The sequence below is a fragment of the Gambusia affinis genome, linkage group LG03, assembly GCF_019740435.1.
Source record: "Gambusia affinis linkage group LG03, SWU_Gaff_1.0, whole genome shotgun sequence".
NCBI lineage: Eukaryota > Metazoa > Chordata > Actinopteri > Cyprinodontiformes > Poeciliidae > Gambusia > Gambusia affinis.
The window spans coordinates 2,977,955-3,004,624 of NC_057870.1; the positions used below are offsets into that span (position 1 = coordinate 2,977,955).

Below are 26,670 nucleotides of genomic sequence, written 5' to 3' on the forward strand. Positions count from 1 at the left end.
ACTTAAACATTCAGCGACCTGGCTTGAGAAACGGGTTAAACAGGTCAGAGCTCTGTTTAACTCTGACCTGGTAAACAGAGTTCTGATCCATCCAGATTGATGGATTGATTCCTCCATCCTCAGATGCTCAATCACAACATTTCTAAGTCACACACAGACATGCAATTATTCATCCAGTGGCCTTTACGCTTCATCTACTCATTATCGCTCCTGATTTACAACTCTGGATGGTGGCAGAAGAGCAATATGTGTCTGTAGTGTCAGCAGGGTAGCGAGTCTGGGCGGGGCAGCATGTCTAAACGCGATCGCTTTGGTGGGTGGGCATATTTCAGGAGCATTTTATTATGAGTGTCTCTGTGTGGTTAGTGTGTCAGTCTCTGTGGGGGCAGGAAGAGCTGAGGAAGGAGCGCGAGTGTGAAAGTAAATGTGTGAACATGTAATTAAAGCGAGAGCTAGCATGAGCGTGTGCGTGCGGCTTAATATAGCGGCTGTGGAGAAGTCGACGCTCCCGAACGAACTAGCAAACCTTCCCCACCCCGACAGCAGGACTACAAGCCGCTGTTAATGCCATGAAAGTAGAAAAAAAGTGTTTTGCAAGGACGACATGAGCTGAAGGCTTGAATGATTGATCTGTACACGGCAGCAGAAAGCATCTCAACTCTGTGGACGTTTAGAGGAAGCAGGAAGCATAGCAGGATGTGGACGTCTGGCTTCAAACTCACCTTCTCCCCATTAGTGCTTCCCAGCACATAACAACCCATGATGTGGATCAGGTTGGGCTCCGGGTTCAGTTTGCTCATCAGCCTGCTGAGGCGCCGCCAGAACCTGATGACACGACACAGACAAGACAAAGGGAGCAGTCAGTTATGAAAAGCAGCAAAACATCACACTGGTTTTTATTTCTTCAGGTTTTTTATTTCCAGTTTATTGCAAAAGTATTGATGACCATCAGATTTATTTTTCTGGGGTTGTCTGTGAAAGACAAAACTTAAACTGAAAGCCTTAGCCTTTTTCTGAGGAAACAATATTTAACTTTGAGAGAACACAAACCTTTATTTTCTTCTTCTCTGCATCATAATGTTAAGATTCTAAGTAGGACAGTCGATCATAAAATGGATTCAGATTAATCACATTATAGCACCATGAATAATCACGCAATGTGAAAAAAATGCAAATCCTAAAAATGTTAAAAAAAATCATTAATAGTCTCAAACCAAACATCCCAGGTGTCCAGGTCTTTACATTCAGGATGGTTAAAAAGCAGTCAGTTTGTTTCCAACGTAATTTAGAAATATTAATTATAAACTGGCTGTATTTTGGTGGAAAGATAATTCATCACTACAATAAGCACATACTTAATGGGTTTTAACCAGAGGTCCATTGCTGTGTTTTTTAAAGTTCAATTTTCCGCTCAGCTCACCGGTCTGAACGCCAGCGACCAAAAACAAAATCACTTTGGGTCAAAATATATAATGCGATCGATCTGCATTATGTAACGATATTAACGTGCTAAATTTTTTTAATTAATCTCATGCGTTCACGTTGACAGTATATTTTTCTTCCACGAATGTTTTAATCCTGTAACTACTGATGTCAGAAGCTGGGAAGATGACTTACTGCACCATGTCTTCCTCCTTCTCCACCTTGGCGAAGGTGGCCACTTTATTCTTCAGCAGGTAGAGATGTCCTGGACCTCCCTGAGGAGGAAACACACCACTTTCCAAATGAAAAACACACAGCTTTGACAGCTGGGCTCAGAGTTCTGAATATAACCTACTGCTGTTGTTTGACATAAGCAGAGGAATAAAGGCACATATTAATCAAAGAAGGCTAAAAGCTACAAAATGTAACTTTAATTAACAAGTTTTTTTTCCCGTTTTTTTTTTTACATATTTGCAGCAGAGCAGCAGAGTTTTGTAACAGTCGAAGGCTGGACAGATTTTTCTTATGGAGACCAGAAAACAGGGCGTAACAGGAGTCCAAACAGCTGGAAATAAAATCGCACATCAAACGTTTTGACAGCATGTTTCATATGTGGAACAAAATTAAGCTCAGAGTCAAAAAAGAACCACCGGGCTTCTGATTTCTTTGGAAGGATTAAACGGTAAAGTTTGTAATTTCCGAATTGGGTTTTCTTTCTGATCCTCTGTTCCAGAGATTAAAACGTCTGTTTTGTCCTGGTTGAACAGCACATTTTAAATGAAATGTAGTGATTGGCCGGGGCTGATCACAAGACAAAGAGGTGGTAGCTGAGAGTCATCAGTGTTAGTCCATGTTTCGTGATGACTCCACCAAGCAGCAACATGTAGAAGATAAAAAGTAGGGGGCCTAAAATAGAGCTTTGGGGAACGATATTGTCATATCATAGATGTTCTAACTTAGAAGAAGTTAGCTTCTCTAATTAAAGTGAAGGGAACAAACGTCCAGAAAACTGCAAAACAGCTGGAACACTGTTTTGCAGACTAAACACCCACCTGTTTTGAGTCGCCTTTGAAACAGTGAACAGCATATATGATGTGTGTTGATGTTTTTCATGATGGGCCTCGACAGAATGCAATGTTTGTTACTAGTTTCTCAAACTGGTGACAAATGTTTTTAGTACTTTTTTATTTTTGTGTGCTTTTATGATGTAAAGCCCTGCTTAAACAAATAAACTTGATCGGTTGATTGATTGGTAAAGTAAACATTTTTATTTTTTCCCTATTCTACAGTTTATATGTTTGTTCTATACTTTTTGTTCTTACCAGAATACAACCTTGTACCTAAAATAAGTTTCTCTGTAGATTTTGACCTACAAATTAAATGCAGCTTAAATATGTTAATGTAAATTTGAAATTGAAAATATAATTACACAAGTGGTATCGGTTACACTTGCATGCTGGGTTGGCTCCCCATAAAGTATATCATGTTTTATTATTATTATTATTATGGAAGCGTGTACCTCCAATCTGTCACTCACCTGGCAGAAAATCAGCATGTTCCAGATCCGGCAGCCCTTCCTGTAGGCTGTCAGCTTCTTCTCTATCTCCTCTGGGGAGGGAAGGAGAAAGAGAAGAGAGGCGTCACTTTTCCCACTCAGCGTTCACGGTGAGAAACAGAAACAGAAATTGGCCGTGTCTCAAGAGGCTCACGCAAACACGAGAAAACAATGAGTCATCTCTGCAGATGAACAGATGAAACTTATTCCAGCCCCACCTTCACAACATGAGCCATTTTCACCTCAGCACTTTTATTATTCAAAGAGGGAAAGATCAGCGCTTACCAAGGATGTCATCGAAGGTGGCGTACTCATGGTCCTGTAAATAGAACATTCACACCGTATTACTACTGAGATCAACAAGGAAGGAAAAATGAAGCAACTTGTAGATTTAAAAATTGTTGGTTTAATTGAAAAACAAAATGTCAGGAGGACAACCAAGCATGCTTTTGAAGAACAGAAAAAGTAAGGTTTAATTTATTATTCAAATTACTTATAAAAAAAGTCAATAATAAAAGAAAGAAATAAAAACAGCTGAAAATGAATTACTATAAGAAAAGTGGATAGACCAGTTTTTTCTCAATAAATAAGTTTAAGGACAAGGCAATACTACAATTGGCTGAGTTCCTGTTGTTTTGTGCTTGCCGTTGTCTCATTGAAATGTATTCCTTTGATTTTAAACTCATTTTCAGATTAATCTGAGATTTTCAGACTCAGGTTTTTGTAATGCTTTGATCCTGCAATACTGATTTCAGACAATCTCTCTGTTAAACAAAAACAGCGTTCAATACTTCTTTCCTGCCGTGTTCATCGCTCTTCATTACTAATATTAAGACATGCTGTTAAAATGTAAAACTGTCTTTAACATCTCGTTTTAGCATAAGCAACGTTAAACTGTAGTTATTTTGTTTTTTTTATTTTGAATCTTTCCTCATCTCAAGATTTTCAAAACACTATTTAAATGTCAGTATGTATTTTTCAAGGCATTTAGTGCCAATTTATAACACAATCCAGTAACTGTAAACACTTCATCATTGGAAAAGGGTGTAAGTTATTTAAAAATGATTAATGTCACAAAATGTCACACCAATTAAGTGATTCATTTTTAAATATATCATATTTATCATCAACAGTTGAAACTCACATATAGAATAGGGATGATGGAGGGGTCGTCCCTGCGGATGATGTTGGGAACATACTCGGCCTTCGGTACCTTGGAGGATATGAGCTGTGGGTTGATCCAAAACACTTCCATTAACTGTAGCGTCACATATAGACACAAAGCTGAGATGGAGAAAAACAAACAAACTACGATACGTATATTTGAAAGAATTAGATAATAGAAAGGTAATCCATGCTTTTCCCGTTGGATGTGATTTGTTAAAAATTTGTTGCATGTTTGTTGCAGCCGCTAAAATACTTCAGAAAATACTGTAAATATCTCTCCCTACTTGCTGATATCAGCAAATTCTGTGGAGCTCATAAAAATCATGTCGGGCTGTATAATAAATAACTGAAAAACTTTGAATCGAAAACATGAGGAATATTTGAGAAAACCTGGAAGGTTATTGACCATGATTTTCGGTGGGATGAAATCATCCCCTTCGCAGGCCGCCCTCTCCAGATCCCTCTCCTCCTCCCAGTCAGCATCCTCATCAAGCCCTTCATCTAGAGTCCCTGAGGAGGTCTGAAGCTCGCCACCTGACTCGCACACGGGAACAAAGGGCGAGTTCAAAGAACACACACAGAGAGAGAGAGATAAGGGTAAACCCTTTAAAAGTGTTGCACCTGTTACTTGATTTTTCCAGCACAGTGGGGCAAGAACGGAGGAGTTAGAATCAAACGGCAGACAACACAAAGCAACAAGGCTGCCGTCTCCTTCCACACCCGGCCACACGCAGACAGACGTGACACCAAGCAACAGGCTGCAGGGCGGAGATGTTTCTGTGGATGAGAGCTGCAGGCTGCGCTGACAGACAGAGCTACAGGACGCTGCGTGTTGGTCAGTTCCTCTGTTTACGCTGCTTCTGCTGCACTGTGAGAGCTCATGCTGACCCGTGTGCATGTCGGTCAGTTTGCAGGATACGGTGGCCTGCAAAAGCATTGATGCCCCTTCAACTCTTAAATTTTATTAAATGCAGTTTAAGTTATTACTTTTGAATTAATTATACCGAAAGGGAAAAAAAGTCAACAACTTGGAACTTTTTTGTCAACGGTTCAAGTGAATTCTAAAAATATATGTTGAACATCTTCAATAAGACAAAGTTCATCCTATCCTTCCTTCTCCACGTTGAACACAAAATGTTGAACACAAGATGTTCAAGAACATCTTGTGTTCAACAGGCATCTTGCTTGTGTTCAGATAGGAAGTAGAAAAATTGAGCAACAAATAAAAATAAAAATGCTGCCACCTTTAAATCTGATGTAATCCAGGAAAAAGAGTAGATGATGTAAGAGTAACTATAAAAACTGGGTTTAAGTAACTTTAACCTGCAGAACTATGAGACGAAGACAGGAGAGAGCTATTTAATCAATATGATTGAACTGAAAGGATTTTTTTTGCAAAGTGCTTTGAGACCACTTTTGTTGTGAATTGGCACTACATAAATAAACTCAACTGAATTGGATAGAATTGAAAGAGTTCAAGGGGCACAAACGATTTTGTACAGCCATACTGCACCACGTGTAAATGAACAGTAAAAAACAGAGTGTGTGCGCCATGTAGAGTGCATAGCTAAGTACTTCTTGTTAACGGGAGTGACTGAGAGAGCATGGACTCACTGTCTCTGGAGTCATGAATAGACTCGGGCTTGACGGGGGTGGGATCACTCCATGAACGGCTGAAGCTCTTGGCTCGGCGGTCGACGAAGGCTGACAGGATTAGGGGGGAAGAGAGTCACTTACACATGATTATCAGCGATGACTGCAGGCTTACTGGTCCTGCATTCCAAACAACGGGAACGTCAAAGTGATTTAAGAGTTCCTCCTGCCACTATGGGCTCATCCCACCAGCCACCAGTTAGCTCAGGGGTGGGCAACTCCAGGTCTCGAGGGCCGGTCTCCTGCAACTTTTAGATGTATCTCTACTTCAACTCACCTGAGTCAAATAATGAGGTTATTAGCAGAACTCTAAAGAACATAGGAGGTGATTCAGCTGCTGGATTCAGGTGTGTTGGACCAGGGAGACTCTAAGAGTTGCAGGACACCGGCCCTCCAGGACCAGGATTGCCCACCCCTGAGTTAGCTGCATTCCCACAAGACCAGTAGGAGAGAGCCGATGTATTATTTATTTCTTCACTTTGTGCAAAAACTGCTGGGTTTTTGTATTCCGAAGACAAAACTACTATCAGAAAAGGAGCCTCAATTAATTGATTAAGAAATCTGTGTAAATGTATAATTTATTTACACTATAGATTATTTTACAAAATTGTTTTAGACTGACAGACTCACTTTAATTCAAATGAAATTAAAAAATACTTTAATTGATTCCAAAGTGAAAACATCTTGTTGCCAAAGAGCTGTTGTGGAAAACATTACAAATCCAAACATTCAAATAAATTATTTGTAGATCTATTTGAATTTTTCTCTCACCAGAGTTTTCCCTATTTGCTAATTTGTATCTGATATCTTACAATGATACTGTAGAATGGCTTTGACCTGTTCTCCAATACTCAAAGGGCATTGATTTACCTTTTTCAATCCCTTTAGGAAAATGTAACCTTCTGCTTCAATTTTCATTTATGCTCCTCACATCCATTGAACGTAGAGAGTTAGGTCCGTAGACCCTGTCTGTGGCAGTTGGTGTGAAGTAAAACATGTGCAGCCCCAAACATTTCACTCTGCCCCTGATTCACACATTTGACTCCGCCCACAATCTAGATTTTAATTTGCCTCCTACTGGCAGACGTTGAAAAGAAAATACATTTTTTGCTCTTTACAAGACTTCAACCTATCTTAGGAAAACTTTCTAGTGATTAGAAAGGTTTTCTGCTTACTAAGTTACCAAAAAGGAAGACAATTGTTTGGCAATTCTACTAATGTTTTGAACTTGGATAAAAGGGATAACAGCATCATCCAGCAAAGGCTTGGTCATCATCAAATCAAGACGTTCCTCAAGGTGCTTAACTTGACACTCTTTTTTTTTAAGATTTCTTTGGCACAAATGGCCTTTAATTGCAGCATTCAGACGGGAAATAGATGAAGATAGTGAGACAGGAGAATACAAGCTGCAAAGGTCTTAAGGTCAGGAATTGAACTGAGGGCAGCTGCTTTGAGGATTAATAGTCTCTGTTAGCACCCATTTTTCCTCTACGCCAAGCCCTGTTGGCACCAAGCTTGTCACACACTTTTTTAATGGCAGGACACTAATATAGGAAATCAAAATCAAAAATACGCCATTAGATATGTAAAATAAATCAGGGACAGACAAATGTTTGACTCTGAACAAACATGCAAGCTGCAGTTAGAGGCTTTTTGAGCAGGTTGTAATGAGTTAGTTTCACACTAAATTGAAACATAAAGCTTTTTAAATAAGCATTACTTTTTTAAATAGCATAGTGTTCTTGATATGAATACCTCATAGCAACTAAAAAATACACATAAACCAGAGATAACAGAAAAAACAACCAAAAGTGTATATTTAAACTGCTCTGACATGTCTTACATGCTGCCAAGTAAAAGGGACTTAAAGTTGGAAAACATAAACAATATTAATGACACAAGAGCCACACACAGAAAGACACCAGTACTGTAGACCAATCAAGACACTTTAATGTTTTCTAATGCCAAATAGTCATCACTAGGAAGGACTAAGCTCCTGATTACAATACGATCTGTCCCAACATGCTGAAGTAAAAGTCATGGCCAGACGTTTTTGCAGTGGCAGAAATGTTGTGTTGTCCAGACAGAAGCTTCCGAAATTCTGTCAAAGAACTCTGCAGTGAGCAAACGTCCTTCAACAATCCAGAAGCGGTTTGGTGAAGATGTATGTTTAAGCATGGATGGAGTTGCATATCACAAAACAAAACAACGCTTTTGCCTCTGCCTACACCTTCAGGCCATGACTGTGCTGTACGATGCAGAAAGCATGAATCAAGTGTGATGAGCATCTGTTCAGACGTTATGGTGTAAATCACAGCGAAAACGGACGCAAACAAACGGACATCAACAGACATTCTTGCAAACAGACTCAATGACTTACTTTGGACCTTCACCCTGCGACTGCCAACCATCCTGAGGTGTTTACGGAAATTTCTACAAGTGTAAGAAAAAGAACAAAGGAGAAATGTCACAAATGTACGAAAGAAACTGAAAATGAGAATATTCTTAAAAACAAGAGGATGAAAAGACTTAGAGGTTAGAGAGGTTCAGCAGAACTCTGGTTTCCAACATGACCTTCTCTTACTCCCCAGCTGTCCATTAACATGCTAATACACCAGTTCATATCTTGGACAAAATAAGTCACTGTGAACTCTAACTACAGCAGAGTAGTCAGAGTATTTCAGATACTTCAACGTTCAAAATGTGTATAGAAAACAGGGATTGTAACACAGTTTCTGGTTTAATGTTATGAACTTCTTGTGAAGAGGAGGCATGTGGGTCCTCTCCACGTGCGTCCAGCTGCATTAGCCGCTGCTGCCCTAGCTAGTGCGCTAAAGTGTGGTTAGTCAGCTGAGGAACCTTCATGGATGAACTCACAGCAAACATAAGCTCAGCAAAAAGAAACCACATAAGTTGCATATTTGAAGCATATTTGTTATTCTTCATTTATTTCCTTTTTCATTTACACACTGATATATGTACTGTTTCGTATATCTTCTTACCCTGCTATGATTTTCTTTGTAAAATTATTTCAATAATGTCTAGAAAATACAAGCAAATAAACTCTTTGGTGAAGGCAGGTTATTAAAGGAGATGGTCTGTCTTCAGGTGAAGCATCTGCTGCTGTGATGAGGTGTGTGACACTTGACGTGGGAGGTCCCAGTCCCACAGCTCGTTATCTTAAATTAGCCCCACCTCTGCACCCTGTTGATCTGAGCTTTAGCAGAACAGGCATGTTGGTTTTCTAACTTAAAAGGGCAGTGTTATGTAAAATCAACATTTATGAGCTTTACATCATGTTACCATGTTTTTCCCTCATTAAAAACGCAGGTGGAGTGTCGAATATAGATTCGATCATGCGTGTTTGAGAGATCATTTAATCTCCCATGGCAACCATTCTCGGGTGCCTAAACACTTGCTCCTTCAAAGCGCTGGCTTTTCCACAAAGCTCTTCCTTGGAGCTTCTGCCCCTCAGAGCCCCCTTCCCTCATAACTCCCCAACTCAGCTCCTTCAAACTAGCGGCAGCAGCAGTTACAGACACTGGGTGGAACTGCAAGTCTAATGAGCTCATCATAGGAACTACTTCTCAGTCCAACACTCCAAAGAACAGTAGTAAACGACAAAAGGGAGGAGCATTGTTGTGATGGCATGGTGAAGGCAAAGTGTCGGAAAGAGCAGGAGCTTCTTAAAGAGACAGATGCCAAATTTCAAGGCGCCAAATTTCTTTTACAAACATTTATTTAGAAAAAAATAACAAGAGAAAGTGCCAGTTGTGATTTGATTGTGCTAAAAATGTCACTGCCTGTCTAGATAATACACTATACACCCTTTTGCTAATGTAAAAACGCTGGCCTAAATGTGTGCAGGTTAAAATGAACCTGGGTTTGCAATAACATGTGGAGTTTGAAGCCAGCCAGGACTCTCTTCACTACAGAGCTTTAATTTAGGCTGTAAACAAAAAAAATGAAGAGAAGTTGAGATGTCAGAGCTGATTGCAGCGGTCGTGAAGGCAGGTCCTAAAATAGAGAGATGACTCACAGGAGAGGGGATCCATCAGTCTGCAGCAACTGTATTTTCATGCTGAGCGACAACAATGCTTAGCATCACACCCACCAGAACGGAGGATTCCAAAGAATAATCCCAATCCAAATAAATCTGCAGCCACAACTCTACTTCCTTTCTTTTCCAGCTGTTGCCTGTCCCACATTATGAAAACTCTGTGTCATGTACCTTTTCTCACATAAACCCCTGAATTCTAAGTGACAGCACACACACTCAGGAGAAGCAAATGAACCTCATACTAAAGTAAAGGCTGCGCTGTGTGTCTCAGGCCTTGATGGATGTGGAATCTCCAGCCAAACATTGGCAGATTTGTTCCCTCAGACTGCCAGCCGCAGAGCACAGAGCCGCAGCAACGTGCTGACAGACGGATGTAGCAGATCAGTGTTTGGTGAGAAACAATGATTAAAACCTGCTGTACCCATTCTTAGCACCTCACAGCATAAATAAGCTACAGGACTTTGGCTTCTGTTCACTGAATCGTGATTGTGGGGTCGCTAGAGGCACAAGCCAGGAGAACGTCATTATAAACAGTCAGTGACGAGTTTTAAAGCCAGACTGAAACACCTTGATGACGTTATGTTTACCAAGGGAAGGCTTTGAGAATAAAACCATCTGGACAATAAACCAATAACAAGATATATTATCAAAGACATGTGATCAAAATCAATATATTTGTCAAAAGGGATTTTATGTTTTGGGCCAAATCACGTATGGCACAAAATGACACAGGCCATTACTGTAGGAAAGTATAATACATGGAATATTCACTGAATTATTATCCAAAACTACAGATGTAGGCAGATTAAAGGCTCATACTTTCCTCTGCTTTAAAGTAGTTGCTACGCAAGGTTGGTGGCATCGACTAACTCACACACTCATGGGTTACCTAGCAACTACTTGTTGAGTTTCTCCACCAAGTCTCACAATTGCTTAAAAAAACAAAAAAAACAAAGATCATGCCACTCAATATTTTTGAGAGCTAAAACAAAAAACTAATCAGTTATTATCAATGTTAACACGTATATGAATGTTTTTTTTACATATTTGCCATCATGTCGTGACAGTTTGTAATGAGACAGATGATCTGTGAAAAGCTCCACCGTCTTCTCCCAGTGCACCCAGTACTAACTGCAGAAATACACCATTCAGTCAGAAACAACTAATGCGAGAAGGAGGGTTTCCGGACTGTCAATCACTCCTGTGTCCCTTTCCTCTCTGCTATCCTAGAGCTGGTTCATCACCGGCCATGAGTGCTTAAGCTAATCAGCATTGTCATCACCAATGACGCTGAAATGGTTCTCCTGTAACAGTAAGTTGTTTTTCCACTATTAGAACATTGAGCAGCACATGCACAAGGTTGACTGAGAGTGCTATGACTTTTCTTCTGGCTCTTATTGGTTGTTTCTGTCGTCAAAAGTGTGTCTTTTGCTCTTGAGGTGTAAATGTAAGGCTGACTCTTGGCCTCAAGTTGCTGGATCTTCTGTGTCCTGCTGTGCAATGGTCCATTAGTTGTTTGGGGACCAACTGCACGGAACAACAACTGACTTCTACAAGAAATGCAACGACACATGACACAACATGTCATCTGACTTGAAATGCTCCAAGGAGGACGTGCATCCAAGTGGTTAAGAGACAGCAGCTCCCAACTCCAAGTTACTCAGCTATGAGCCTCCAGAACTGACGAAGACTTCTTGGTAGATGACAAAACATCTTCAGAAAAACTGATTGAGAGACTAATTGCCTATGTTTTAAACCTGTTGCAGTACTTTCTCTTGCATTGCTGTGACGTGGATTGTCCGGATATTTTGTTGAAAATCATGAACCCCAAACCTTTCTGGTCGTAGCAAATTATCAACATCCTGGACCTTGAAGTCCATTTCTATACTGCCAAGTAGTGTAAATTATTATAATCTTATCCATTCAATTGTTATTCTCCTCGTCGACGGTGTATGAAGCTAACTCAACAGGGTAATAAGTTGTTGTAACATAAGGGGACTTTCACAGGTACGGTTCAGCACCAGACAGGACAGGACAGCCGAGACACAGTACCTCTCCCTCACGGTGGCTGTCTCCTGCTCTCTTTTCCGTCTCTTTCGCTCAGCAATGCCACGAAAAGCCCTGCCAGGACGTCAAAGGGTTAAGACGGTTCGCTGGGGAAACCAAGTTAGATTTTTTTGTTTAGCTACCCTCAAGAATTTTTGTCTGAACCCAAACTGACCCAAGGGGTTAGAGTCTTTATGGAAAGCATCTGCCTTAGCACAGAGAAACTTTAACTGATATACCTATGATACATTTTTGGTTCTTAAGCTGGAGCATGTTTTTGATACGTCTGGCTGAAATACAGTCAGAGAAATGTAAAAATGTGACCCTTTGAGTCCAGTTGGGTTCGGGCATGAAGAGCTACCGAGGTGGGATGGGAAAGCAGAAAATGTTTAGTGGGAGAGGTTCGGAGTCGGTAAGGCTTTGGTTAACTTTTCACAAGAGTTGAGCAAAAGAGGAATGTTTCATCACCATGGATACTCTCTTGTACAGACCATAGACTAACCACAGACACGCACGGACCACAATGCACCACGGGAATCTACAAGAAGAGACAGTGAAGGAGAAACTAAAGAAGCTGCACATCCTCCCTACTGGCTGTTCAGATTCATTCGCTCTGTATGAAACACTTCATATCTGGTAATAATTACCCACCGCAGGTGTTGCGTTATGAAATATTCCTTTGTAATAAATCACCTTTTTCTGAGCTCAATTTTAATGAGCATCTTTTCAGATTATTTAAAGGGTGGAGGGACAATAACGGCTCTGACAACACAGCAGCCATCAAGGGGAATGGGCAGTGACAGCCTGTGTCAGGAAATCACCCGTGTCCTATGGGCCTGGTTAGACTGACTGACAGACAGACAGCTGATGAGCAATGAGAGGAAAAATAAAGTCACATAGCTCAGTATGCCACCTATAATCTGTAATCCTCCATAGCTCTGCCTGTTCATTGCCGTTACATCACTTTTCTTTCACACATGAACTCATTCCCTGTTCCCTCCTCCACCTGCCAAAACCAGGCACTTGGAATGTAAAACGTTCTCATGCAGACTGATTAAACATTTGGCTGGAGAACCTCCATCCTAAAGGCTGGAAGCTGCTACTATTTATTTTATTTTATTTTATTTTTTTGCAGCTAGACTCTGCAGCTACATGTTTGGCAATGATAAGTCATATTGTATCAGGCATGAAAGACAAGAAGCAATGTGTTAGCCAACATTACATCAAATGCAGATAAAAAATTATAATAATAAAAAGAATTAAATTCTACGGTGTGAAGTGTAGAGCTGAAATGATCAATCTTAATCGATTACTGAAACAATTTTCAATTAATAATTAACTCGATTATAAAGACTCAAAAAAGGCGATTTGCTGAAAGAACAACATAGTTAGAGAAGTAATGAAGCCGGAGTTACAAAAATATATACGTTTGGCATTTAACATAAAAACAACCTTATTTATCTGTAATCATATTCTTCCCAGAATGCCTCAGGTTAGTTTCAAAATCCATCAAAAAAATTCTTATACTAATCAAATTATTAATCAGTTAATCCAAAAAATAGTCAACACATGAGCACTACACTGTACTGATGTTCAGTCTGAGCTTTTCACATGTTGATGTTAGAAGGATTATTTTTTACATTTTTTTATTCTAGTCTTAAATATCATGGTTTTATTTTAAGTAGGAAATCATTCAAAATAACCCAAATAAAGTCTTGAAAATATCAGTGTGTATGGAACCAATATAAAATGCTTCATTTTTTTTGTTGGAGTTACTGAAATAAATAATCTTTCAATAATATTCTAATTTAATGAATGGGTCTGTGATCAGTAACCCACAGGTAAAACTGTTAAGACATTGTTTTTAGATCAGTCATTTCTAGAGGCTAAAGTCTGTTCGCTTGAAATCTGCTCACAACAGTGATGTTTTTCCTCCAGTTGTGTGCTGGTGCTGCTCAGCATCACTGATCTTCCCTGGGAGCTTTTAGAGTAAACAGTGAAATGAATCCAGCTGCATTGTTCTGCTTTCAACAATGAAAAGTCAAATAAATGAGAGTAATGGTTTTTTCTAACCGTTTTCAGTATTGCTGAAAACGGTTAGCGATTTTGTTTACAAATGGTAAATCCAAGGAAACATCACCTGATCAGAAGAAGAGGTTTGATTATCAAGTTGATTTATTTTTACTTTTTTTTTAATGATGACTGGATAAGCTAATGGGGTTAGCTAAACTAGTTCATGATCTGTAAGCTTAGTTACACTTGCTGTCAAACATGTCTGCATTGTGACTCGTGCCTTTGCTACAGTCAGGCTCTGCTGGGTGCAGCTGAACGCTCAGGGCTTCTCCCATCACTCCCACTGCACTGCACATTCCCTGCACTGCAGCCGATCCCGATTACTGAATCTATGACATCACGGGCTCAGTCCTGCAGACGCTAACGGTTGTGGGGGCTGAGGACACAGCAGACAGCATAGCACAAAAACCACAAGAGGCAAAAAGGTTCAAGACATTAACCTAAAGCACATAAGAGGAAAAAAGCAGAGGAGCAGGAGAAAACAGTGGAGGCGTTTGGAAGGGTTACTCACGATATGCTGGAGTCGAGGTTTGGAAGGCCGCCAGACAGAGGGAGAAGGAAAGAGAGATGAAGAAAATAAAATATAGGAGAAGTCAGTAACAGGGTCAACTAAAGTATTCCACACACATTTCAAGGATTGATATACGCTTCAGTTCTCACCGTATTACAAATAACCGATCGCCAATGTAGCCTGAAAGAAGTTAGGAGCAGCAGAAACTTCATTACTGTCAGCTCTCATTAGGGGGCCGGCCGTTATGACTAACACTTTGATCGATGACGGTGTGGTCAATAAAACGGCGACACACCCATCATGTGGGGATGAGAGACAGGGCCGAGCCATTTTAATCAGGGGCCATGTCAGAACCATACATCAATCTGACCCAAATAGGGAGACAAGCAGATGGAGGCAGACAGAAAAAGGACAGAGAGACACTGACATACGATACGGACAGAGAAAATGAGGGTGAGCGAGAGAGAGGGGGGTGGTTGAGGGTGTTTGTAAGTGGTAATTATTAGATCAGAATGAAAGGCGATGATTTTCCACTAACTACAGGGCTTATGTGAACGCGAGAGTCTCTCTATTCGTCTGTAAATGTATAGCATAGAATGTAATTTTGGATAATGCTCTTTTTTTATTTGATCAAGTTTCTTTCTAAAAAAAGAAAAACTGAAATTTCATAACTATGAACTTATAATCTAGGAATAAGCTGTTGTCAAGAATGGCTTCAGAAAAGTCAGTCCTATATTAGACGTTAAAGGAGCTTCAGTCCCACTTTGTTAAAGCTTAGTTGATGTATATTTCACTGTGATTCAGATTTTGGACTCGCTGTAGAGCTCCCGTCCAAAAGCCACAAATCTGTTCACCCATTTCTTTTAAACTCTTTTAAAAATCCACCTTAACTAAAACAGAAACATAATTCAAATAAACAATTCAAAGCTTAAAATTGTTATAAAATGTATGACAGTAATGAGTTCTGAACAAAAATATGTAGAAAAGACAGTAAAACACTGTGAGGCACAGCAGTAAGGGTGGGCATTTATTGTGTCATTTATCATTTATTCTGATAAATCCAAATCTTCTAAAATTTTTTAGCTATTTTGTTTATTTATTAGATTTCTTTGCTTGGATTTTAGTATTATTTGTGTTTCTGAGGCTATGACTGCTGTGTCGTGCAGTCACAGCTGGACAGTTACCTAAAACAAGAAGTAATAAATAGTTCTTATCACTTTTATCGTTATCACAAAAGTGCCACCAAACGTTGTGCTAAAACTTCACGTTCCTATCGATCGGCCCTGGCACGGAGTTAAGGCGGACTCCTGTCCATACTCACGCCTGCATGGTGGTGGTGGCTGTCTGGAAGCTGAACATGTTCTCCTTGGGGAACCAGCTATTAGAGCCGTCCTCTGTGGAGACGGAGAACAAAAGGAAGGGGATGAGTCAGAGAGGAGGGTATTTTTAACACAAGCCTTACAGTCAGCTCAGGGTGGCAGTGAAAAGTGAAACTTTCATGTTTGCTCCTATAGAATAGTGAGAAAAAACAAGAACACCAAACATTATGGTAATATACATACATACACACGCACACATACAACACCAGCACTTTGTTGAAGCCGCGTTTTAAAACTGAACCTCTGGATCCTCTGTCCAGAGGCGGGCAGGCAGCGCTCTTATCCTGCTAATCAGATGCATTGTTGAATGAATCATCAGTAGGTTGGTGCAGCGCTGGATAAGCACTTGCTTTGGGATGCTGCTGGACGATTCAACGTCAATTTGGTGTGTGTTAACACGATGCTAACCCATTTTTATTTTAGGTAGTTCTTGTTATTTCCACCTGATGTGTCAGAAGCTCAGATGACAGTAGCTTTACCAGGTTCATTTTTCATACTTCAAAATGCTTTTGCTGTTGTAGCTGTCTCATTTACAAAGTACTTTACACATGACCAATACTAAATTCTTACACAAACTGTGTAAGGTATACATATGCATGTGTATCTGTGCATATACTGATACAGTATATGTGTGTATGTTTATGCACGTATATGTTTATGCATTCATAGATTTATCATTTTGAGAATTTATATGTAAACTCTGAGGCTGGACTGGTTGAAGCACAGCTTCTACTTCAAGCATCTTTTGATTTTACAGAATATTTTGTTCAAGAATATTTTTTTTGTTTTGTTGAAATCTGAACTGCTTGAAGGGAAGGAAGAAATAAAGAAAGAAAGAAAGAAAGAAACAAACAAACAAAAGAGCGAACTGCCACAGTGTTGTTTCTTCACTGAATTCAATCAGGTCATGTTTGGAAAGTTCCTGAACTTTCAGACAGTAAAATCATCTTTGTAAGAAGCTGTTAGTACTTGATTCCTGACTTTGAGGATGATTTACAAGCTGAAGTTGATTTAAATCATTAAAATCATTCATATTTACGAATAACTAAACTTCTTGGGCAAATCTCGTCTAAATTTAGCACAAATTGTTCAGAACTAAATGAGACGAAAAGAGTCTATGTCAAACTTCTTTCTTTTGCTCTCATCAGAATCTACCATCAGATTTCTCCCGCTACGCCCGCCTCGGGCTGCCGGGGTAAGACATGACCTTCACCCTCTGCTCTCACTTTTGGGGGAAAAGTGAGAGCAGAGTAGATTGATTTCTACTCAATCATTTAACAATGTTTCTCTACCCCTGTCGTCAGTGGACGTCCTGTCCTCGCTGTACACCCTCTCCAGCTTCTTGCGGGGCTTCCCTCCGTCCCGTGGTGAGGTGTCCAGGTCCAGTGACCTCTGGCTTTGGCATGGGGCTCGGATACAGGCCACGCAGTCTGGACTGTACTCCTCCCTGGAGCCGCCTCTCCTTATCCCCCAGTCACCAATGTTGCTGGCACTCCTTGAGCTCTGCAGAGGTTCTGAGGATGATGAGGGCCCCCCCTGTTGCTGGTTGGCATGGTGATGGCTAGCGCGATGATGGCTACTGCGGTGGTGGCTGCCTCGGGCGGCTATAGCTGCTGGCTGGCTGGTGCAGGACAGGCTGTAGATGGCGGGGTTGGAGGGTTGGGAGCCCGGGTGCTCCCTGGGGCCCTTCAGTACCTCCAACTCTACGGCCTCCTCACTTCCGGGGCCCCCAAGAGTCATCCCGCCTTCTCTCGTTATTGTGTACACCCTGGGTGGCTTCAGAGCAGCGCTCCCCTCGGAGCCTCTGGCACTTGGTGGCTCCTCCGAGGAGAGGCTTCGCTCGACAGAGAGTCTACGTTTTGAGGGGCCCGAGGGTCCTTGAGCTTTGAGGGCGTCAACCTGAGGGGGCGACTGCAGATTTGTCCTGGGATGGGGCTGGTGGGATCGACCAGGTTTAGTTATAGGCAATGTGTTGCTTCGTGGCGGCAGATTGTTGTTATGCAAACGGCTGACGTCCGGAGAGTTAGAGTCCTGACTGGGGAAAGTTTCAGACAGAAGATGATCTGGGGACGAGGAGAAGCAAAGCAGAAGGAGAGACTTTTACACACAGTAACAGGAACTCACCGTTAAGACAAGCTAACGATCAAAAAAGGTGAATTTAGAATGTTTGTTTCTCCTTGAAAACAAAGAAGGGCTAAGCTCTTGTGAGGTTTAAAGATCCCTACCTATTTATTCGATGGGTCTGAGAATCAGTTTTTTAAAGTGCCAAACACACAGCAACATCAAGAACAGGGAACACAAGAAGCTTAAGAAACACTGAAAGCTCAAGGAGAATTTGTCATTTCACACGTCCTCAGCTTCTGGGCGAACAATTGGGTCTGGATGTACAGCTGAAATGAGAGATTTACAAAGACCAAATAAAAAGACACAAACACGTTTTTTTCTCACTGTCTGAAGTTAAACCAGACCAAACTTTTCTTGCTTTAGCGTAACTGGAATGACCTAAATTATTTATATTTGCTAAATGCCAGAAAACGCTGTAAAAACTTTTTTTAGAGATACTTTTTAAAACTTTCATTGAGTTCAAAAGTTTGCATACATTTTGGTATGTCGCACAGAATCTAAATCAAAGTAGAATAATATAGTATAGTCCAATGCGGGATTTTGCTGCTCAAATTCCGCTGTGGTAATAAAGCCAAGTTCCTGCAGGTCCAAGTGTTTCTAGTGTCAAGCTGATAGAAGGTAGAAAAATCAATAGAGTCTGAATTCTCACACAAGGAGATTTAATTGGTGAGTGTTGCACCTTACCGTCTAAAACAAGCTGAAATGAATAAGGCTATAAAGTGTACTTAAGAGGATAATGAGTATTAATGTGTTAATGCGTCACATGCAGCTCCTGTGTTTGGGATTTCAAATGTTAAAGTGTTTTGATGCTGAGCATTACACCATTTGAGTGGTTTTGGTCCCTATATTAACTCAAACGGCTCGATTTGAGAACACACTTTGTTGAGTCACCCGTTACTCTTTACATAATCCAAAAGGTTTCGCATTCGGAGGACACCGGCACAAAATGGCCGACAGTGGAAGCGGTGCAGTGCTTTGTAAATAGGGAGATTTGAGTAGCAGACCCTGCTTGTTCAACAGATTGGAAAATTACCAGCATCCAGTTAAGAATAAATTTCTATCCATTTTTGTCCTGATGAAACTCTAGAACTGGAAGAGCCACCGCTGCACAAGCTTTGCTGATTTTATTTCAACTTCTTTTGTGCTGAATATAAAACTTCAGTTTGCCTTTTTTAAGTTTCACGAGATTCACTAAAATTGAGTTATCTTGAAACTTTACTAGGAGGAACTTTTATTAACTAATATATAAGGTAAATTAGTTAAGACAATATTACTGAGAGTCTCTGAATGTTTCCAACCATCTACTTTCCCATGTAAGTAGGAAGAGTGAACTTTTTCACTTCCTGGTTAGACGTTTTGCATCTGGTTTTGGTGAATAAATACTAAACTCCTGTTAACCCCCCACCCCCCCGCCCCCGCCCCCGCCTCTTTAGCACTATTTTTAAGGCACAATATTGTGTTTTCCAGGTGTATAGTGCCATTTTATAGCACAATCAAGTAACTCAGTTACCTTCAGTTGTCATAAAAATGCTGTATAGATCAAATAGATGTAAAAGAAATTTGACTTAAATTAATTCCTTGAAATTGGGCCTCTGCCTCTTTAAAATCTCCTGCTCTTTCTGAAACTCCACCTTCAGGAAGTCATCACAACATGGCCCCTCTATTAACCCTTTAACAACATTTTTACCAGCCTTGCTCTGAGAAGTAGCTCCCATTATGAGCTCAGCAGATATGCAGTCCCACCAGGTGTTTGCTAATTGCTGCTGGCTAGTCTGAAGGAGCTAGGTGAAGTATTTCCTGGGGAGGAGTGAACTGTGAGGCAGAAAGTCTGAAATGGCAGCTCAGAGGAGAAGCTGCGTCTGGATGGCCACCCAGGTGTTTTACACAGCTGGATTGTTGCCACCAGAGATTAAATGATTTCTCAAACATGCATGAAACACTCCAGGTATGTTTTTGAAGAGTGGGTAACATTATAACATAATGTGAAACTCATAAAAGTTCAATTGACATAATATTGCCCCTTTAAAATTTGATCTTGGACCAGACCGCATCAAGATGTGGAAACAAGCAAAAGCAACCCTGAAATAGGTCACAGCAGCTGCGTGCTCCATACCTGCTCCGTTGCGGTTCTCTGGGTTTGTGTTGGACAGATATTCTCCGAATGCTCTGGCTGCTCTGTGGACACAAAACACAGGCAACAGTTAACCTGCAGGTTTCACTGCATGCAGAGCCTGCCTGAGCTTTTTCTCACAAACAGGGTTTTCCTTCAACCAGATTACACAACCTAAACAGACATCACCATGACATTTGACTGCAGAATAAGTGAGGAAAGCAGTGTGGTATTTTCTGCACTAAAACACAAAATATTGTTATTATTATTTTTTTTTTTCTGTTCACAAGACACACGTGTGCTCTATTGTTCTTACTCAGGCAAAATAAAAATATGCTAGATAACAAAAAGTCCTGCTGCAGGGCAGCATGCTGCATTCGAACCAGCTCTGGAAAGAAGCAGCCAGGTTAACTGGAAGGAAAACAGTCAAACAACCTTGAGATCAAAAGTTAAATCAATCAATGATCAATGCTTGATCTGTTTCACAGATACTGAAATACAACATAACAGGAAGAGTCAGATTAAATACTTTTTATGAGGTAGAAAGAAAAGCTCAGGCATATTTGTCACTAGTCACAACTATAACCTCAAAACCTGTGTATAGTTATGATTTAAAAGACCACGTTGTCCTTCAGTCAGTTTTGAAACATTTCTAATCTTTTGCTGATTCTCGAGCTATGTAGATCAAAATCTCATCTGCAAACCCACAAAGGATTCCACCAGGCTGTCATTAATTAATAATGAGTCAAAAATGGAATAACTGTGTAGAAAAAACTAAATCCAATATATAATTTAATATTTTTTAAAGAGATTTTCTGTCTAACATTCTCTGACTCCCACTGGAAACATCCTGGCCAACTCTTCTTTACAACATTTCTTCTTCAGTGTATTGATATTCCTGCATGGCTCTCTTCAGGTCCACAGCGTTTCATATGCAAGGTGTCAAAGATCTGCTGCAAAACAAGTCCAAATTATGATTGTTGGTAGACTTGCATTGATTTGATGCATGAACATATGTTATGTTATGTTATGGAGCATAACATAACATTATAGCCTTTGAAGAAGGAAAGATTGAAGCAGACAGGAAATGCTATATTCAACTGTTCCAGATTGATGAGCCATGATTCATTACCGATGTCTTTCCTCCCTGACATTGTGTTAGGGTGGAAAGGGCGTTTCCCCCTCCATATTCCTGTGGAGGGGGAAAAGGTGCACCACATATTTTGTACACATAACCTCTCCATAGGAGCTTTCCATTACGAATGTGCACAAATCTTTGTATTTATTCTGCTAATGTAAAATACATTTAAAAAAACAACAACACAATTTTACGATTGCGATGTCTCCATTAAATAAGAAAGAAAATGAAATACATGAATAAGCTTGTTCATGAAATAGGTCGATATAAATCATGGATGATATGGCTGATAAACCTATCATGATAAAAGCGTATCATATCAGTCGGTATCAATAATTGCCGATGTCAATAATTGACTATTTTTACGTTTTAAGTAACACTGTCAAACTGGAGGCGTTTCCTTTCCTGTTTTATCTGTTGTTTGATTAGCTGGTCTCTAAAGGTCAAGCAGCTAACGTCTTTCCTTTACCTACATCCCCCAGAATGCTCTGGGGTTTTGGATCGGAGTTTCAAAACCACAGAGCTGTAAGAGAAGTTTCATCAACATCATCATCAACTTTATTTATAAAGCCCTTTAATACCAGGTGCAGCTGAAACGAAGTGCTGGTCAACAGTAATAGATAAATAAGATTTAAGAAAGTCCAAAAAAGAAAATCAAGGTTTGACCACCAGGACATGTCAGCAACTTTCTTGCTATAATATACAACATTTCAGACAAAAAAATTGGAATCAGCAGGTAAGTTTTCTTAAAGATCCATAATTGGTGATTGGCCAGAAAAACAGCAATCAGTGCACCCCTATTGGAAACTGCCTTCTTAGACCTCAAGTGAAATAACACAGATCATGTTGTAACCTGGAGAATTTAGAGTAGAAATAATCTTTCATTTCCCCAGAAAAAGAATTGTTGGTTCACACACAAAAGATAAAACAAAATGTTAAAAACATAAAGAAGGTGTACTTTCTACCACATGTATTTAAAACTTACTCAATCCTTCCTTTGATAAATAGATAAATTGTTAACTGTGTAGTGGGATTTAAAACCAACAACAGTTAGAGCAGCTGTAGTCATATCCAAATACAGAGCAGCAGTCAGAGCTAATGGTTCTCCGCCCACCCACCCACTCCACTGCCTTCCTGCCACCAGCACATGGACCTGCGCAGACATCCTCAGGTTGGACCGTGGAACAGAACGTTCTTTGCAAGCACACACAGCACCTGATTTACGTCAGCACATGGTTAAAACTCCCTGAGGGAACTGTGGTGTTTGTTTCATCCACACACAGGAAATAAGCCCTCAGTAATTAAATATCAGGTGGCATGTGAAGGCGCTCTCACTCTCTAAGCCCCACCCTGTCTCATGCAAGAATAGAGCAAAAATAAATAAATAAAAAGAGATCTGGAGAAAAAAAAAAGAAAACATGCAGTAATCTCTGATCTGCCTGCAGAAAAAAAAATCCATATTGTGCATAAAGTAGATGCTGAAACAAGCCGATGATGACAGAGGAAAAACTGCAGAAATGAACTGAACTCCTCAGTAATACAAAAGCTTCAGACAAGATTTTAGTTCAGAAATTCAAACAAGTTAAGAATTCCATCATGTCTTTTATCCGTACCCCGATTCTGCTGTTTTCAGCCTTGGGTCACACAGGAGATCACACACTGTGACAAGTGGGAGATCTATTTATGCGAGATTAAAATAGAAAATTGGGGGAGTGGGAAGCAAGATGAGGAATGGAGATGTAATAGTCAAAAAAGGAGTATTCAGTAAGGAGCTCGGATGGAGGAGAGCAGCAGACAGATGATTCAGAAATGAGATGATATGTTTGTGTGACTCGCAGTGTGAGTGAGGGAACAGAAGGATGGAAGAACTTTCTAGAATAATGCAGGATGTGGCAGCATAGTGAGGAGTTTGCATGTTCTCCCTGTGCATGGGATCTCTCTGTCAAGAATGATAGGATGTGATTCTGGAAACACGTGTCTTGAATCTCAGGTGTTTGGGTTGAATGTGTGTTTATTCACATTGTCTCCATGTTGCCTGTGTATTCTGACAGCCATCCACACCATATAAAAACACAAAAATGCAAAGTCATAGAACACACAGTCAACAACTGAAACATTACATTACACATAAAAAATGTACTACTGCCACTTTCATCTGCCTGCCTCCTTCTTGCATTTTGGGTCATTTGATTTGTGGCATTATGACAGAAGGCTTAGGTCCCCTGGGCGGTTGTTTCTGAGTTTGACCTGGAGTCACCTTCACCATACTGATGCTGTGGTCTCACCAGGAGGCTCCTGGCCCTGAGGTCTCGCCAGGAGGCTCCTGGCCCTGAGGTCTCGCCAGGAGGCTCCTGGCCCTGAGGTCTCGCCAGGAGGCTCCTGGCCCTGAGGTCTCGCCAGGAGGCTCCTGGCCCTGAGGTCTCGCCAGGAGGCTCCTGGTGAAACCTCACCAGGAGGCTCCTGGCCCTGAGGTCTCGCCAGGAGGCTCCTGTACTGTGAACTATAAAACCACTGTCTCCATAAAGCTACAAGCACTGGTTTCAGGCTAACCATGACACAGTCCATCTAGCACGGTCTATTTCTTGATGTACATAGATCTGCTGTCATTGAGTTACTGGGCTGACTGAGTCAATCCAGGGGTCTGTTGAAAGCAAAGGAAGCTGAGTTACTGTTTAGATCCATAGAAACATATTTAACATTAAAATCTGCTCTCAGTCTCCAAACCAGGCAGAGGACGATGGAAGCAGCACAGCAGGCCAAACCAGATTACTGTTCAGCTAGGCCCGACAGCAAGGATTCACGTTGTTCTCCGACTCGCTGGCCTCTCCAGCCTGAAGCTGTGTTCTCTGATCTTCAGCCATCTAGAACAGCTCAGATCCTGTCATGCTGACATCCCACTTCTCCCCCACCTCCTACCTCCACGCACTTTCTCCAACCTCTTTTTTTATCTTTGACATTTGCAGTACGGATTCTTTGGTGAAGTCGATCTTAAGTTTTTTCCCGTTATCTGGTTATATCTACTACCTGTTTCTCATATTCTTTATGTTCCCATCAATAAAATCTCTAAATATCCAGTGAAAGACTCATCTCCTGCCCTCCAGAGGGGCACATTTACCGTTCCACATGTATAGTAGAATCACTGATGCTACTATACATGCATCAGTGATTCATGTATAGTAGCAACTGCCTTTTGGCTGTTGGTGCTCAAGCAGTTAAAACGTAAGCAGGGAAACATACTGAAAGGCTGCTGCAGTAACGCTGAAAAAAATACTTGTAAATGGTTAAATGTTTAACCCATGTGATCAGACATGTTCAGAAATCAAACTCCAAATGTCCAAGTCAAGCCTCAAGTGTCTGAAGAAAGTTCATTTTCTCTCTCAAGTCTTTGTTGAAAGACATCTAAACTCTGAAGACTTAAAATAAACTTCAGATCAATTCTATCTGTGCCTCTTGCAGCACTGCAGCGATACTGGAGTCAGACATAGAAGAATCTCAAGATTAGGGTGATGGCAAAGAGGCTTTCCAACCTGAAGCCTCAGAGCTCAACACCAAACAGAAATTACAAAACACCAGCAGAAACTTACAAAAAGTAATTCCATGGAGAGTTTTGTTACTCCAACGTCACAGCATGTTTTCAAATTGTAATTTCAATTTCCAGCTATTGAAAAAGGTTATAAATGATTTTAAAAATGGCATTTTCTTAATAAAAAAAAAATATAAAAAACACACCAGAAGTGATCTCTGACCAAACTGACATCCATATTATGATGCTTTATTGTATTTTCAGATAATCCTGTTTTACAATCTAAATCTAAAATTAACTTCTTGGTTGAATAAATAAAACTTAAATTTGATAGACATGTTAATAATTTGGCCTTGCCTTTACCTAGAGATTAGAAGCGTTCAGAATATATTCTCAATAGAGGTTGAATGTGGCTTTTTGTGCTGCTATAGTGAAAGATGAATTTATCTCCTATAAATATATCTACACATCTTTTCCAGAGGTGGAAAACCAATGTGTGCTGTAAATATTTTTTGAATTTACACTTTATACTTTTCCATTTTTCTCTCTCCTATGGTCTAAAAATGAATCTTTTCTCTTTGTGTTTAATTGTGTTGAAGAACACGGGGCTGATTTAATGCTCTGCTAATTACAGAGGGAGATAGGTGAGCAGCGGATCGGCCCTCAGTGTTCACATTGATCTGACTAATTATGATCTGTATCAGTAATCACCCCTCAGCGAACAGATGGAAAGTGGAGGGCCAGGCTGAGGGCCAGGCTGAGGACCCAGTGCAGGGCCCCTCCTCCAGCTGCTGCCGTGGGTTAGATACACACTTATCTCACAATGTAGTGACAGAGTGTAGGATGGCACGACACTGCTTTAGTTTCTAACACTTCGATGATGCCTTTTGGCTTCTATTGTCTTATTACTGAATATGGATCCATCAGAGTCGATCACTTCTGCTACTGTTGATGTTTTTGTCTGAATCCAACCAGGAAACAATTGAAAAGAAGGAAAGGAACAGCTCTAGTTTTCTCTGAGTCGTTACCATTAAGTTTATCTGCTTGAGATGAGAGAGACAGAGATACTTTTAGATTTTCCGCAGAGTCAGAAGTTTCATACCGTTCCTTGGTATTTGGTGGATTTGCCTTCAAACGTTCAAACTTCTGAACGTTTGAAGTCCTCGGTTCTCTCTCCCTCCTTCCTGTCAGATTACTTTCATATTATGCAGTCTACTGATTGCAGCTGTGAATTATTCTCCCACAAAAGCAAAACGAGTTTGGAGTTAGCATGTCTAAATGAATATCTGAAACAAAAGGACTTCTTTTAGAGCTTCCGGAAAATGAAAAGCTGGAAATCTGAGATGTTTGGTTTGAGACGATGAAACACTTTCTTAAACATTCTTTGAAAACCTGGATTTTTACATTTCAACCTTAGAAAGTTAGGCAAAGTGATTAATCATGATTAATCACAGCGCTAGAGTGTGATTAATCATATTACATTTTTAAGTTGATTGACAGCACCAATATGTCCTCTCTGCCTGTGTGCTGTGAGTCCTTGGAAACTGAAGTCAAATTCCCGGTTTGTGAAACAGAACATGAAGTCGTCTGGATTGAAGCTGATTCAGTGAAGCTGATTCTGATAAAAGGTTTGACTGTCATCCTGAACACCGCCCACTTACTACTGATGGTGGTTTCCCAAACTTACAGAGGCCCATAAATTTTGCAGTAGGTTGTGTAGGATGTGGAGATTGTAGCTTAGCTTTAGGCCTTCATTCTTTCTGTACTGTGAGTGCAGACACACAATGAGGATCAATGTTTTGTGATATGACCCGTGTCTGATGCTCTCTCCCCCATTTCTGCCCATCTCTCCTCACAGCACACCTTAAGAAGGCTGGCTTGTAAAGTCCAGACAACTTCATTAAGGAAA

The 26,670-nt window shown here is 40.5% G+C and overlaps 1 protein-coding gene across 7 annotated transcripts in view; it reads right to left on the minus strand.

Annotated features, from left to right (window-relative positions):
• The window catches only part of nsmfb (NMDA receptor synaptonuclear signaling and neuronal migration factor b), a 43,516-nt gene that overhangs the window by 8,820 nt on the left and 8,026 nt on the right, over positions 1 to 26,670 (minus strand). For 2 of the 7 annotated variants that reach the window (XM_044110696.1, XM_044110697.1), the window contains exons 3-15: positions 20,104 to 20,165; positions 17,159 to 17,929; positions 15,809 to 15,881; positions 14,488 to 14,493; positions 8,178 to 8,230; positions 5,759 to 5,848; positions 4,766 to 4,771; positions 4,551 to 4,678; positions 4,122 to 4,205; positions 3,263 to 3,296; positions 2,960 to 3,030; positions 1,618 to 1,697; positions 723 to 825 (exon numbers count right to left, since the gene is read on the minus strand). In XM_044110696.1, coding sequence (XP_043966631.1) covers positions 723 to 825; positions 1,618 to 1,697; positions 2,960 to 3,030; positions 3,263 to 3,296; positions 4,122 to 4,205; positions 4,551 to 4,678; positions 4,766 to 4,771; positions 5,759 to 5,848; positions 8,178 to 8,230; positions 14,488 to 14,493; positions 15,809 to 15,881; positions 17,159 to 17,929; positions 20,104 to 20,165 — 1,561 coding nt within the window. The remainder of the gene's footprint in view (positions 1 to 722; positions 826 to 1,617; positions 1,698 to 2,959; positions 3,031 to 3,262; positions 3,297 to 4,121; positions 4,206 to 4,550; positions 4,679 to 4,765; positions 4,772 to 5,758; positions 5,849 to 8,177; positions 8,231 to 14,487; positions 14,494 to 15,808; positions 15,882 to 17,158; positions 17,930 to 20,103; positions 20,166 to 26,670) is intronic. The other 5 variants (XM_044110699.1, XM_044110698.1, XM_044110700.1 and 2 more) reach the window with 5 other exon arrangements.